The 15,167-nt window shown below is 46.4% G+C and overlaps 1 protein-coding gene across 1 annotated transcript in view; it reads right to left on the bottom strand.

The window, feature by feature from the left end:
• Positions 1 to 15,167, bottom strand: part of LOC144819257 (receptor-type tyrosine-protein phosphatase mu-like) — a 643,238-nt gene that overhangs the window by 69,163 nt on the left and 558,908 nt on the right. The window contains exon 17 of the mRNA XM_078677226.1: positions 11,724 to 11,873. Coding sequence (XP_078533352.1) covers positions 11,724 to 11,873 — 150 coding nt within the window. The remainder of the gene's footprint in view (positions 1 to 11,723; positions 11,874 to 15,167) is intronic.

Genomic DNA, 15,167 nt, shown 5'->3' on the forward strand with positions numbered 1-15,167 from the left:
CGTTAGGGATGCCCTGTTCTTGTAAAGCTTTCCACAACATAGCACGCGGGACCAAATCGAATGCTGCTTTGAGATCAACAAAGGCTGCAAACAGCATACCCCCACCAAGTAGCACTACCCTCCAGTATATTAAAACAAATCTAAAAACTTGATCAATAATGCTAGTATGACAACGAAACCCTGCCTGTAATGGTGACAAAATATCTTGCTCGTCTATCCAGGCATGGGTGCGTTGCAGTACAAGCCTTGCCACTACCTTTTGAATGCATGCAATAAGGCTGATAGGCCTGTAATTTCCTGGGTCTGAGCTTCCCCCTTTTTAAAGATTGGGATAATCTCGGCTCCCTTCCAGGTCTCAGGAATAGGTGAGCCCCTTGCAATGTCATTGGCTAGCAGCTGGATATAGGTAGCCCAGAGGTCCTTGTCGTGCATAAATAGATCAGCAGGGACCGAATCCAGGCCTGGGGCCCTCGCTTTTGGGATATTATTCAAAGTTTTCAGGACATCAGCTTTAGTGAAGAATAGATAATTAATACTCAAATTTATGTCCAAGGGTGCTTCGCAACCATCTTCTTCAGTGTCCTCCAAAGCAAAATGAGACTCATAGTGAGAAACCCAAGCATTTGGTAACACATGATTCATGGGTTCTCCTCTTTTAGCCCCCCTTCCCCACTTGACAATATCCCAGAAAGTGGACATGGATCTTTCTTTACTGGCTCTCAGGAGATCATTCCAGTAGCCATCATCCCACTCGCTTTTTGCCCCGATTTGTGTTTTTTTTTTATACATGACATGGGCATCCTTTATCTTCACTATATCTTTTGTTTTTACTGCCTCTGACAAGGCCCTGTAGGCAACCCTGCAGGATTTGTCATACCATTGATCCTCCTTCCTTGCTGGCCTACTCTGTCTCTTAGTGACCTTTTTTACAACGAAGGATCTCAATTTACTAAAAAACACATCGTGGATCTTACTAACGTTTGATACCGGAGCCTCCGCAGCGGAGTTACTCCTTAGATCTGTAATGGCCTGGGTAGTTAAGTCCCTCATAGCTGCTACACTCTCTTCATTTGTTACACAGTTTGACCATCTGATACGTCTGTAATCATTTGAAAGGGAAATTTGCACATTATCCCTTTGTACTTCGCTATTAGATAGGTCAAACAACATGAATAACAAAACTAATGGGTCATGGTCACTTTCGGCCCGTGGCTCTATCCACATATCGACAAGACTAGACCAATTCTCCTTATTAATAAGAATATAGTCAATGCGACTGTGTGATATACCGTTATTAAAAGTAGGGGCACCCTGTGTATCAGAACCCGTTCTTCCGTTAGTGGGCCGCAGCCCATGCTCCACACATAAAACCTTTATTTGCAATGCGGCCTCTGACCACTTTTTTATAGGTGATAGGGACAGCTGGGGGATTCCCCAGATACAGTCTTCTTCCAACGTGAGGTCTATATCATAATTATCTAGGGGTTCGAAACAACAGTTAAAATCACCTGCAACAATAGCGTTGCCGTTCAAACAATATTGCTTTAAAAGAATATCTAATTGATCAGTTGCCTCAGTGGCTTTTTCGCCTGGTAGGCCCCTTGAGTAAATATTAAAAACATAAAGATCTTTACACTGGTATCGCTGGAGTTTAACTAGCAAAATATCAGGGGTGTTTGTAACCAACTGGAGAACAGAGTACCCACTATTCTGCTTCACCCATGTCACCAGTCCCCCCTTTGACCTACCCCGTGAGCTCGGAATAGCCGAGATATAAAAGTGTAGGTAACGTTGCTTCGGTTCTGGGGTTTCCTGCCAAGTTTCCTGGAGAAGGATGATATCCTTTGTATCCAGAAAAGCTAGCCAGTCCAGGGATGTGATTTTACTTTTCAGACCAGCAACATTCCATGATACCAGGGTGAAATGAGCATCAACATTGACATTAGGTTCTTCCACGCTGGTAATTTGGCTAACCCTATCATTTTGGGGTGGAATAATTTCATTCATGCAATTCTCAGTTACCACCAAATTAGAAGATATTTTAACCTTTTCGTTAATATTGTTATTAGATTCAAGTGGGTCATAGATATCATTATTTGCATATGAGACCTACAAATTACTTTGTATACTCATTAGATTTGTCTGGTGTGTGGAAATATAATTTTTCGAGGTATTCGACAGACCTATACCAACTCCCACTTGATAATCGCCCGGTGGGATACAGCATGCAATATTATTTCCCCTTTTGAGTCAATCGCACTCATTTAGCCCTGATAGGGACTCATATCTATTTCCCAAAGGCAAACCCCATTCGTTAACTGGAGCCATTTTTCCTCGTCTGTTTCTTACAGTGTCCCATGGTGGCCCCAGAGTCTTAGGGAATGTTACGTTTTGTTGTTCGCCGTAAAAAAAATTCAAAGTGAGGGGAACAACAGTCCCATTTCTTTTTTGTGGCGGAAATATATTGATCAACACATTGGGTAGAACAGCTAGATTAGAAAAAGTCACCGCTACACAGTCTCCTTTGAACCTTTTAGGTCTGTTCCCAATCCAAGTAACCCTTTTCACTGCCTTAATTTCACCTGCTAATTGCTCTTTCCCTCCAGGCGCCATCTGCATATTCCCTGTTAGCCAGTGCAGCGCCTTACTGGACAATGAAGCTGGACTTTCCAGTTGGCCTGTCGTCAAGGGAGGAACATTAGCCAACACCAGTACCACAGGAGAGGCTTCTTCTATAAATTGAAGGGAATCTGTTTCTTGGTGTAGTGCAGGCGTGGTATTTGGTATTACTAAACCACCATCTGTTGTGGCAGGATGATTGGTAAGGCTTGATTGAGCCTGAGCCGAGTGGATAGCTGGCATCAAGCCGCCCCCCTCCATTGTTATACTCCCAGCATTTCCTTCAGTTGCCTGGGCTACTTTTGTCACAAGTATTGCCAATTTGTCAACCTCGTCCACTGCCTTAGTCTGGATCGCGCCCAATTTTTTAATTTCAGCAGTTAGTTTATCAATCTTGGCGACTAGGGGCGTGATGATAGTTTTGATTTTAGAATCTATCATATCGGCTATCTTAAGAATCAGTTCGTCGTCCATAATACATTGTGCTCCATCAGCCCCACACTCCGTACTTTTAGCCTTAGTTTTCCCTGGAGGAGATGCCCTTTTCTTCCTTAGACCTGATCGCAGCCCTACTCGTTTTGGCTGGGTTTTTCTAGAGGTTCTGACGGGTCGAGTTTCCTCTTCAGAGGAGGAAGAGAGGTCATCGTCTGTGATTTGAGCACCCAGCTCACGATCAGAATTGATGTTTTTTTCAAGATCATTTGCATCAAGATTTTCCAAGTCAACTACCAGGGCATTAGGTTGGTCATCATTATCGCCTGCATGAGTGTTGTTGTTAGTTCTGGGGGTCTCTAGTTGGCAGAGGTAGGTACCACTGTCCAAATAGGGACCCTTGCTTCTAGTCAGGGCGAGATAACCCTCTGAGATAACCCCTGCTCACCCTCTAGGTAGCTTGGCACGAGCAGTCTAGGCTAACCAGAGGCAATGCGTAAAGTATTTGTACCAACACTCACTGTAACACAGTGAAAACACCACAAACTGACTCCACAACAGTTTAGAAAAATAAAGGTATTTTTAATCTAAACTACACAAGACCAAAACGACAAAAATCCAACATACACAGTTCAAGAATATGGTTTCAAAAAGAGTTCTTAAGGTTGCGTTAGAATTCTCTACGTTGCGATAGAATTCTCTACTGATGCGTGAAAAGTTCACAGTTGCGTCACGTTTACTCACAGTACCTTTTAGTTGCAACAAAGTTCCAAAAGCAGAAGCTGATGCAGTGGAAAACAAGCGAAAGTTGCTCCTGAGACCCTGGGGAGGCGATGCGACAGCCCCGCTGCAGCAGCGGGCGTGTTGCGACGAATCCGGTCTGTATGGGGAGGAAGGCCACTTGTATGTATTCCGGTGCGTAGGTTCCGTAGGAAGTCTGTTCTCGCAAAGGCACGATGCGACGATCTCGAAGGGGCTGCGACGATCTCCGGGGCGACGATGCGCGATCCAGCGGTGATCCTCTCTCTCGCAGCTCCTCGATGCGTTGATTCTGCGACGACGCTCGCAGCGACGTGATGCGGTCCGCAAGCAAGCGGTGCGGCGTTCTCACCCAGCGACGACAGGCTCTGCGACGATACTCACAGCGATGTTCGATTCTCCCGCACAGGTCTGGTGCTGCGACGATCTCGACCTCCGGCGGGAAACTTCTCGCACTGTCGGGGATGCGCTCCGCAAGCGAGCGATGCGACACTTTTCAAGTTCAAAAGTCACTCAAGCTTAGTTTCAAGCTTCCCAACACCGGTACAACTTCCAGAGGCCCTACAACTGGATCAAGCACTCTAGGAAGGACAGAACTCTCTCAGCAGAGTTCAGGGAAGCTGGGGGTGAAGTCCTTTTGTTCCTGGGACTTCAAAACAGGGAGCCAGCTCTTCTCAGGCCCTTGGAGATTCCTTCAAGACAGGGGACACAGCTCAGCAGCAAAGTCCTTCACCTCTCCTTGGCAGCAAAGCACCAGGTCAGTCCAGCAGAGCAACAGCAGGACAATCTTCCTTCTTCAGTTTCAGCTTTCTCCGTGGCAGAGGTTCCTTCTTGATTTCCAGGATGATCTAATTTTCTGTTGTCAGGGATCCTGTACTTATACCCCTAAAGTCTTTGTTCTCTCTGTGCATGTGGGCCCTGAGCCCGGTCTGAACCAGTTCTGGGTGCTTTGTTTTGCTGGCTTCTGACTTCCTTTCAGAGTGAGGGGCAGGGACCTCAGCCGCCCAGCAGGGGGGTGGAGCCAGCATTGTGGAAGGCAGGCACAGCCCTATTCAGCCCAGGTGCTAACTCCTCCCACTACTCCAGTTGCAAATGCAGTCATTCAGCCTAGTGCTGACTCATCCAGGGGAATTCCCTCCTGGGGAATTCCCCAGCCCCTGTCCCTCTCAAACCAGACAGTCAATACACAAACAGGCCCAGGCACACAGAGACAAGAGAACAGCAACTTTCTAAAAGTGCTGTTCTCAAACACAGGATTTAAAAACAACCTTTCCTAAAAGATGTGTTATTAAATTCTGAGGTCAGGGATACTAGATACTTATGTCCTATCTCGTTCCTATGGGATGAAATGCTGTTAACCACTGTAGCCAGCATCCCCCATGTTAACCTATGGAGCAAGATACCCTTACAGTAGTGAAAAACGAAAATGGCTGCCATTTACTACCAGAGCATGTCACCTGCACTAGTACATGCTCTACCTCTTACATACACTGCACCCTGCCCAGGGGGGTACCTTGGGCCTTCCATAGGGGTGACTGATGTGCACAAAAAGGGAAGGGTTAGGCCTGGTCAGTGGGGACACTGACCAGGAAGACATGGCAGTTCTAAACTGCACACAAGCACTGCAGTGTCAGGCCTGGGACATCATTTTAGGGCTACTCCTGTGGGTGGCACAATCAGTGCTGCAGGCCCACTAGTAGCATTTGTCATCACCAGCCCTGGCACACCCAGTGCACTTTACTAGGGACTTCATGGTGATACAAATATGCCAAACATGTATATCCAATTAGAATAACACTTTACATAGAGAGCATATGCACTTTAGCACTGATCAGCAGTGGTAAAGTGCGCAGAGTCCTATTGCCAACAGCCACGGGTCTTGAAAAATAAGGGAGGAAGAAGCAAAATGTTTGGGGATGACCCTGCAAGAAGGGCCAGTTCCAACAGTTGTTATCTGTCTGGTCAAAGGGAGCATCCAACTGTGGAATTTCTTCCTGTGGAGATGATTGAGTTGGACTCAAAAGTTGGAAATCAGGAAACTGGCTTAATCGCAGTGACTGTCTCCTGTTACTATTTATTTTTGTAACCACATGGACCAAATAATTATCCATTGTTTTGGAGGTGATTGGGGCTAGTTTTTTAGGCATTTTGGGCATTCAGTAGTTAAGTGCACTTGAGTAGAATATATCAAATCAAGAAATGCTACTGGAGCGTAAAATGGAAGTAATATAATAAGCTCAGTTTGACTTCCCATGAACAGTAACAAACTTAGAGAATAGATAAATTTTTTACTTCAGATGCAGGGGATATGGCCCAGTCCAGTCGCGTACAGTCTCGGACTGTCTTAGACTGTCCGCCCTTTGTCCGGGCTTCGTCTGGGTGTCCCGCTCGCGTCCCGCATTGCGGGCGGTCCCGAGCTTTCTAGCGCCTCCAGGCGCAAGGTGGTGACGCGCTCACTGAGCGCTGAAGCAGTGCCCCCTGCGAAACCGAGTTTCTCCACACAGCGGCCGCAGGTGTAGATGGCGTGGCGGCGGGAGAACTCGGCGCAGGGAACCAGTGTCCGGCGGGAAGCAGTGGAAAACCCAGGAGGCTGCTCACAGGTCCCTCGAGAAGTAAGTTAGTTATCCCAGCAGTGTTTCGATAGAATGCCCAGCTGGCCGGGCGGTCCCGAGCTTTCTAGCGCCTCTAGGCACAAGGTGGTGACGCGCTCACTGAGCACCGAAGCAGTGCCCCCTGGGAAACCGAGTTTCTCCACACAGCGGCCGCAGGTGTAGATGGCGTGGCGGCGGGAGAACTCGGCGCAGGGAACCAGTGTCCGGCGGGAAGCAGTGGAAAACCCAGGAGGCTGCTCACAGGTCCCTCGAGAAGTAAGTTAGTTATCCCAGCAGTGTTTCGATAGAATGCCCAGCTGGCCGGGCGGTCCCGAGCTTTCTAGCGCCTCCAGGCGCAAGGTGGTGACGCGCTCACTGAGCGCCGAAGCAGTGCCCCCTGGGAAACCGAGTTTCTCCACACAGCGGCCGCAGGTGTAGATGGCGTGGCGGCGGGAGAAGTCGGCGCAGGGAACCAGTGTCCGGCGGGAAGCAGTGGAAAACCCAGGAGGCTGCTCACAGGTCCCTTGAGAAGTAAGTTAGTTATCCCAGCAGTGTTTCGATAAAGGATCCTTGCTGGATTAAGAGAGTCCTTTTATCTTTACTCCCCAAATATTTACTTTCGAAGCTATAACTAGAGAAAATTAGCACATTCCAAATTGCAGGAGTGGCCACCTATGAAACCAGTCCCCATCGCTTATGAATCCCTCACTGGCTTCCAGCAGAGGAGTGTGTACCTTTTAAGGTGCTCCGCATTATACATTAATCAATGTTTGGTGAAGCTGCCAAGTTTTAGCATGGTCAGGTTATTTATCCCAATCTTCAAGGAAAGCCACATCTCACATGTCACTGTGAGGGGATCTGATTCTTCTCTACTCTTGCACCCTCTCAGCAGAATGGACTGCCATTGGATTCAGGTACACCCTCTAGGAGAGCGCACACAAGATTACAAAAACAGGCGAAGCAGAGGCAGGTGTAACTAGGCTGACCCTTGTGCCCAAGTGAACATCTCAGGGTAGTGCACGGACAGACGTGAACCAGTCCACAAGCAAGCGCTATGGCAGTCCAAACTGTCCAAGCAGTGCCCCTAAATAACCCTGCAGAATCAAAGCCTCAAACATATGAGTAATTGATACTGCGCTTAGTTAGAGGTACAAAAGGAGAGTATATCACGACTGTGCCAGGATGGTTGAAGAGCAAGATAAACTATCAATTCCAGCTCATGTTATCAATGGCAGACATCAATGATGACTCAGGCACTTCTGACTCAATCATCAAAGCAGAAAACATTGAACTTAATGGATTCAAGGGTACAGCACATGTGCTCACAGTATTTTTAAGACATCATTCACCAGATGGCCCCTTTAAAGGGAGAATGCTCTATATACATTATTATGGTCTATCCAAGTGTAACTGTGACACTTGTGGGCGGCGGTTCCAAGGTTTAGACGCTCTGTGTGTGTATCTACTCAAATAAATTTACTGTTGCTTTACTACTTGACGGAGGACAATAAAAGGACACATACATTAATTTAAGAAGTTCCTATCTTCTGAGCAACATGAGTTTGTAGACTCACTCCACAATGTTTTTTCTTCTGGCCCCAAATGTCTGTGGCAGCCATGGATCCACACTTTTGTCCCCAGGACAACTTCGGACAAGGGAAATGTTGTCAAACCTCTGGGGTACATGCTAGCTGTTGCAAGCCTGATTAGGGTTGATGAACAGAACACTGTGATTTTAGATGTGCTCATAGAAGGTGAACCCAGGAGTGCTGTCAGGGCATCAAATGGGTCCCCCCCCCCCCCCATCCAAGAATAGCCAGAAAAGACTGCATCCTTGTCGGATGTAGATCAGCCAACTTTCTGCAAAGCCTGCTTCTAATTTTGAACTGAAGAGGAAGGGTTCGGACTTACATTTGTGATAAAAATGCTTCAATTATTGTCCACCTTATCTGGGAGCATTGACTAAGAAAGTAATACAGCCCTAGACAACTCTTCACAGTATTCTGCACGTTTTCCTCTTTTTGTCCCGTTGAGAGCTACTTATTTTCTTGCCTATCTCTACTTGAATGTCCTTCCCAGTTTCTCCACTATCGGATGATTTTAGCTAAACTGAATGTTTATATTTTATATCAGGAATGTTATTTGTAACTCATTTTTTGGCACACAAGGTCTGGGGAGCTGAACGTGCTTCATAAAACTTGGTCTCTAAGGGTTGGTGGAGTTCAGTTCCGAGCCCTTGTTTGGTTCTGGGGTGGACTCGCACACTATTGTGGTAGTTGCCTGCAGTATGTCTGAGTTGAGGTTTGGAAAACCCAGCACCTGCGGCAGCCCTGTGCAGCGTGAGTTCTTGCTGTATGGATGCCTGCTGGGAGGTGCTACCTCCTGAGCTGACTAGCTCCTACACTGGACATAGCTGGAGAAGCGCTGCATGTTCTTGCCTTGCGTTTGCATCCTAAAAGGCAGGGTGTGAGATGCTTTTGTCCTGCGTGACGTCACAGCCACAGGGACTAGTGGTCCTAAATTCGTGGTGTGGCATCCTGAGTGGAAGGACATTACATGTTCTTGCTCTGTGGGTTTATATTGCTTCAGGGGTTTGTAGCTTCCAAAGAGTTCGAACAGATAGATTACTCCAAGCAATGATTTAAGAGATTTTGGCTACTCACACCTTAGTGTTCAATGAGTCAGTACTGAGTTTAGACTCAGTGGTGTGCAGTTCCCTCCTGTGAGGTAGAAGGGCTTCTTATTTCTAGCAGTTGAGATTGTGTCTTCTGTTTCCTGTGCCTATGTGTGCTTGCGTTGAGTCAGGGGTTTGTGTTACTCAGTTATTGATAGGGTGGCACATCCCTTGTGTCGTAATGTTATGATGTCTCTTGCTTATTGGCACGTTGATGGTGGATGATGTGTTGTGTTCTGCGCTAAGATTGGGTCTCATTTTTTAGCAAGGTATGTGGTGTGCTGGATCTTCTGTAGGTGTGACTTTGCTCTGATGTACTAATGTGTACGTATATAGGAAAGATGTGGGAGTATGTGCTTTGTGAGTGAGTGGTGATAGTGCGGAAGTGGTGTAACCGAAGGGTCACTGCTCCCTATTCCACTCTCTTCCTGGCTGTTGCTGGACCTGCTGATCTAGGCGCTGTATCAGCTGTGAAAAATAGCGGTTTAAGGGACCATGTAGGGGTACTTACTTAAAAGGGATTTTTTTAGCATTAGATTGATATCTGTCTACTAGAATAAGAAAAGCCTCACGTCACAAAGTTGTGACAAGAAGAAGGCCATGCCAATTAACATCACTGTGATTGGTGCTGTGCATTCAGATAGCCCATCTATTCTACTATTATAAAGAGAGAACTGTGTCCTTTGAGCCAGGTAAACTCGAAAAGTACACCACCAATCACAACACCCAATACAGCGTTGGAAAGGGGTGGTCCAGGAGATGGACATAGGCTATAGAAAACCACACCATATACATTAGGGGGCGGGGGGGCGTTAGGGGAAAAGTAGTCCGTATGGGCGTATGGATACAGTGATTGCACGCGGCGTTCGGCGTCGTCACAACGCTTGCGAGAGGCGCAATGGCGTGTGGGCGTGACGTCACGTCAACGCGACGTTCGCTGTCCGGACCGGAGCGCAGTAAGGAGCAAGGGAACAAAACACGACATGCGGGGAGGAGCGGCGGCGCGGGACCGACACACAACATTGGAGTGCCCAGCGCGGGGAGGAGCGGCGATGCTGGTGGGAGCGCAGGAAGTAGCAAGGGACACACACCCGACATGTGGAGACAGGAGCTGCGGCGCGGGAGCGGCTAAGTATGCTCTGCTGCTCCCGCTGATGGCCGCTCTGCTGCACGTCTCCTGCAGCGGTGCTGCCCCCAGCCCCCTTCTGCCAAGGACAACGTCGGGGAGGGCGGCTAGTCCTAAATAAAACAAGCATTGGCAAAGCTAATAGTGCTTGCTATTACACATAATGGCTTTGGAAATGCTTGCCTTTTTTCCAGATAGTGACCATGCATTAATACCTTTTGTAAACATCCGAAAACCCACCTGTTCTAGGGCTATGTTGGTTCGCCTGTCTCAGGTCTAGCACTGGGACACTCTAGTAGTAACAGTGAGCTTTATAAGTCCCACCATTTATTCATTAATTCATTTTTTTCATTCATGCATATGTGCTCCTACATGGTGGACATCTTGGAAGAAAAAAAAATTCCAAGATCGCCACTGTGTGTGTATGCATATGGGGTGACCATTAATATAGGTTTGGTTTTTTTTGCCTGAAGAAAAATCATTCAAAGATGATCACGACACGTCAGGCAGCAGCTTTATATTTATTTTCTTTTTAATCAAAGGACAATACCAGATGGCCTCCAGACATGTGCATACATAGGCATCCATTTAGAAATGTTTCAAAACTCATTTAAAGATGGCTGCCTACCAATACAGAGGCAAGCTTTGATGAGAGAGTAAGGGGGCTTGATGAGAAGTGGCCACTGGATGGCTAATTAATTTACAAAGAGAGCGAGGTAGCCCAAAGGAGAGTGTGGAGGCGGGACACACACACAAAAAAACAGGGAGAGATCATAGTCACTCATGCACCGCTTATAAAGTTAAGACAGCAGGAGAAGGCTTCAACACAGACACTCAAAATACAGTGATACTAAAATTCACCTTAGGTGGAACAAACACAAGAATATGGAGGAAAGATATCAACTCAGAAGGGAGCTGAGATAGACAAGAAAACCGTCAAACCGTGAGCAAGTGGCAGACACAAAGACCACTCTAAGTCTACATAGGATACAACTAATCTGTTCGCCAAATGACAGCTAAAGCTGTGTGCAAGTGAGAATTATTAAAAGGCTGGATTGGCGGTGAAGGTCAAACATGTTTTTTTTTAACAATTTGTAGTGCACCCTGTGCATTAAAAGTTCACCACTTGCGAGCATGGCATATTTAAGCAGAGAGAGAAATACAAAGCAAGGGAAAGAGAGCAACAAAGAGTGAGCAAGAAAACAAGAGATAGAAAGGACAAGAAAGAGACACAAAAGGAGAGAGACAGCATCAGGGACCGCAAGCAAGAGAGAGTGAGCACGAAAAAGAAAGAAGGAGAGAGCAAGCTGTGGAGAAAGTGAGCAAGCGTAGGAAGAGAAAGAGAATAGAAGAAGAAAGAGACAGAGGGAGAGAGAAAAAAAGAGAGCATGGAAGACTGAAAGATATGGAGAGCGAGAGAAAATGAGAGCAAAAGAAACACAGAAAGCGATCGAGCCACCTAAACAGAAAGGAGAGAGAGAGTGAGGGCTCTACATGAGGCGTAATCCCCAGAAGCTGTTACCTTAAACTCTCTGCTGAAACCATTGGTTTTGGTTGCTGGGTCTCGCTCTTTCAGTGCGGAGATGTGTTCCTCAATGTCTTCCACTGGGACCGCAGTGAGGCCACACACTGCACCTTCTGTCAGCGCGTCATATAAAAAGACATATTGGTCCTGTAACAGAAGACACCATACTTTCCATCAGAGGCCTATGTGAATAGCGAAGTGTTCTCAAATACATCTATAAATGAATATTTGACCATCTATGCAGTCTGGAGACAACACAGTGGTGGCTGGCACCTACAGGAAAGAGGTGGGCCTTGCAAAATAACATAAAAATGTATAAAAATGTACCTGAACGCGACGTCCTTTGTTCATGTCCTCTTCTCCCCAACAGAACTGGATGCAGCCTCTCCCTTGACCAATCATGGTGCTGCTTTCATGCAGCATGAGGGCAGCTCCCTAATTGGAGGGAGCGGCCTCACTTGCATATAACCTCCACTGCACTCACTTGCATATAACCCAGGTGTTTTAAGACAGCTGGGTTAGAGATGTTTAAAGTGCGCATGTGTAGCTGGCCATCACAAGGTGGCCGGCCCAAAAGAAATTACGCACTGTAAACAAATACATAGACAGCCCACCCTCCTCCCTACTGCTATCACTCAGCAGTGGCCCACCCTCGTCCTGACGCTCTGTTTGGGACGGGGATGAAAACTAAAATGGTAATAAATTAGCATTTTATTTCTCAGGGTTTTGGGGGGATTTTAAGTGGGGTGACGATCCTCCGCTCCAACGGAGGAGCCGCCCATGAGGCAACACCCAACATGCATTATGCAACACAACCCAAAGTTGCACAAAATAACATCACAAAATGCCATAAATTGTGATACATTATTAGTTTTGCAGCTAGATAGGCAGCATTAGACCAGATTTCCCCTAAAAAGCCATTAGAAATGTTGATGCTGCGAGAAATGCCCTATATACACTACCAAGGGCCCATACTTTCATTCTTCCATGACCTCACTCCCATGGTACAGGAAGCCCAGTGCAAGTTCTCGGAAGTGAAGAACACACTTTGCAAGCTGTGCCTCAAATATGCCATGTGGTACCCAGCGCCTCTACGCGTCGAGGTTAATGGGAAACTCTTTAAGCTCCCAACGGAACACTTTAGCACATGCGCACTCCATGTCCATGGCTGAATCTACTCCTGCTGATTGATTTCACTGTGGCCCGTTGTGGTGTGTCCATCCCTGGCACTACTGATCCTGAGCCTGTCGTGACATATATCCATTTTATAAACACGCTCCATTGTTCACCCCAGGCCAATTCCTGTATATGTACATTTCTTCTCACTCTTTGTGCAATGCTTAATAGCTTTGTAACTATTAGACCCTTTCAGACCGAGATGTCTGAGAATTTGCCTCCCACAAATGGTGTACAGCGATATGTTATGGTTGGGATTGTTTAATTTTTATTTTTTTTTGTATCATGGATTTGCCGAATAGTTTTATGTCTAGTGTGGGTGAAGGGTAGGAATCGAGTTTTTATGGATTGTTATAGTGTGATTTGTTTCCCATTGCAACCCAAATACCTACTGAACTACACATCATCATGGTCTGCACCACTAAGCTCAACACTAATACATGACATCTCATGACGTTCATGGGGAGAGAGTGGACATCTCCTTTATCTCTTAGAATATACGGAGTCTCAACAACCCACGCAAGGGCAAACACATTCTTACATACTTATCACAACATGGCATTAAGATAGCCTTTCTTCAAAAGACCCATCTTTATCCAGTGATTTCCAGTTGTTCGCACACACACAGGGCACTCATCAATATTTTTCCAGTTTCAGTACTTACTGAATGGAGGTTTGAATCCTTATTCATAAGTCAGTTCCTTTTACCTTTCATACATGCTAAGAGGACCCGGACGGCCGCTATATATTTTAGCCCGTTTCACTAGCGGGGAGAAATAACCTGCTGCTCAACATCAATGCCCGAATTTTGACTCCCTGGAATTTTTTCAAACTGTATATACACTCATGCGGCGATTGGAATCCGAGCTAGTAATTATGGGTGGTGATTGGAATCTGGTTTTCAATCCCATTGCTCACTCCACTAGTACACTCCAGGCGTGCAAGCAAATGCTAGGTGAGTCCTGCATCAGATCATCGATACCTATAGCCTCACAGATGTGTGGTGTATACGTCACCCCACTACTAAAGATTATAAATTGAATCCTCACCTCATGGAGCATGGACATGAGTAGTTTATTGGCTCGTGTCCGCCAATGCTTACTTATGGACCACTGATGTTAAACACTTGCCTCGCACCCTATCAGACCACTGTCCAGTGGTCCTTCATTAGGTATTCCCTGTAGATTCTCCCTTAGACTCCCCAGCACTTCCCGAACGATGACTTGCATGGCCAAGTCTTTCGTTTTGAATTACATCACGCTGTTGTTGAATATTTTGCTTTAAATGGAGGCACAGTATAATCTCAGGCTAGCCTCTGGGAGGCCTTTAAAACCTACATATGTGGTGTCTCTATTTCTAAACAAGATATTCCAGGTAATCTGGAACAGATCGAATTGACCCTACACGATATTGATCTGGTGGATTCACGTTCTGAGGACCCTCCCCACCTACCTGCCTGCTTGACTTTATTGTCTGAATATCAGGACCTCACTGAGAGAGAGTTGGAATATTTGGGGAAGTACACCACAGCCTGGAGGTACAGTGAGAGAGAAAGCATAAGACATACATTCGCTCGCTTGCTTCGGCCCAGTTGCCTCACCGGGTTCAATACTGAGCTCCCACGGGAGTGATACTCATAAATAATGATAGCATACTCCCAGAACTACAGCGATACTAGGAACAACTTTACAGATCACGCTCCTCAGGAGCAGAATCTGACATTTAAAGATACCTCACTTAGATTGCCATGGTTTGGATCACGAATGGCCAGCGTAGTTTCCTTGCTGAATCCATCACTAGCAACAAAATCGAACAAGCAATCGATATATGGATTGCTCCAAGGCCTCTGGCCTTGATGGCCTTACTGGAGCCTTTTACAAAGCTTTCATACCCCTTCTTACCCTGCATTTACTTGTTATGTTTACAGAAGCTCTATTTAGAGGCTCTCTCGCCCCCTCTCTCCGTGACGCAGTACTGACACTAATATTGAAACCTGGCACAGGCCTGCACCTCTGCTCTTCCTATCGACCATTATCTCTCTTCAATGTAGACAATAAGACCTTTGCTAAGGTCCTAGACACTCGACTTTCACTACTTATGGAACACATTATCTCATCAGTGCAGTCGGTCCACAGAGGACCGCTTCCTTTAATCTTAGTACAATCTTCTCTGTGTTAAACTGAATCTCCTCGATGACCCCTGCAGTACCTTGGGACTACAACTATGATAGGCTTAAGCAGAATGGACAGCATGAACATGAGCATA

The sequence above is a fragment of the Lissotriton helveticus genome, chromosome 2_1 (genome assembly GCF_964261635.1).
Source record: "Lissotriton helveticus chromosome 2_1, aLisHel1.1, whole genome shotgun sequence".
Lineage (NCBI taxonomy): Eukaryota > Metazoa > Chordata > Amphibia > Caudata > Salamandridae > Lissotriton > Lissotriton helveticus.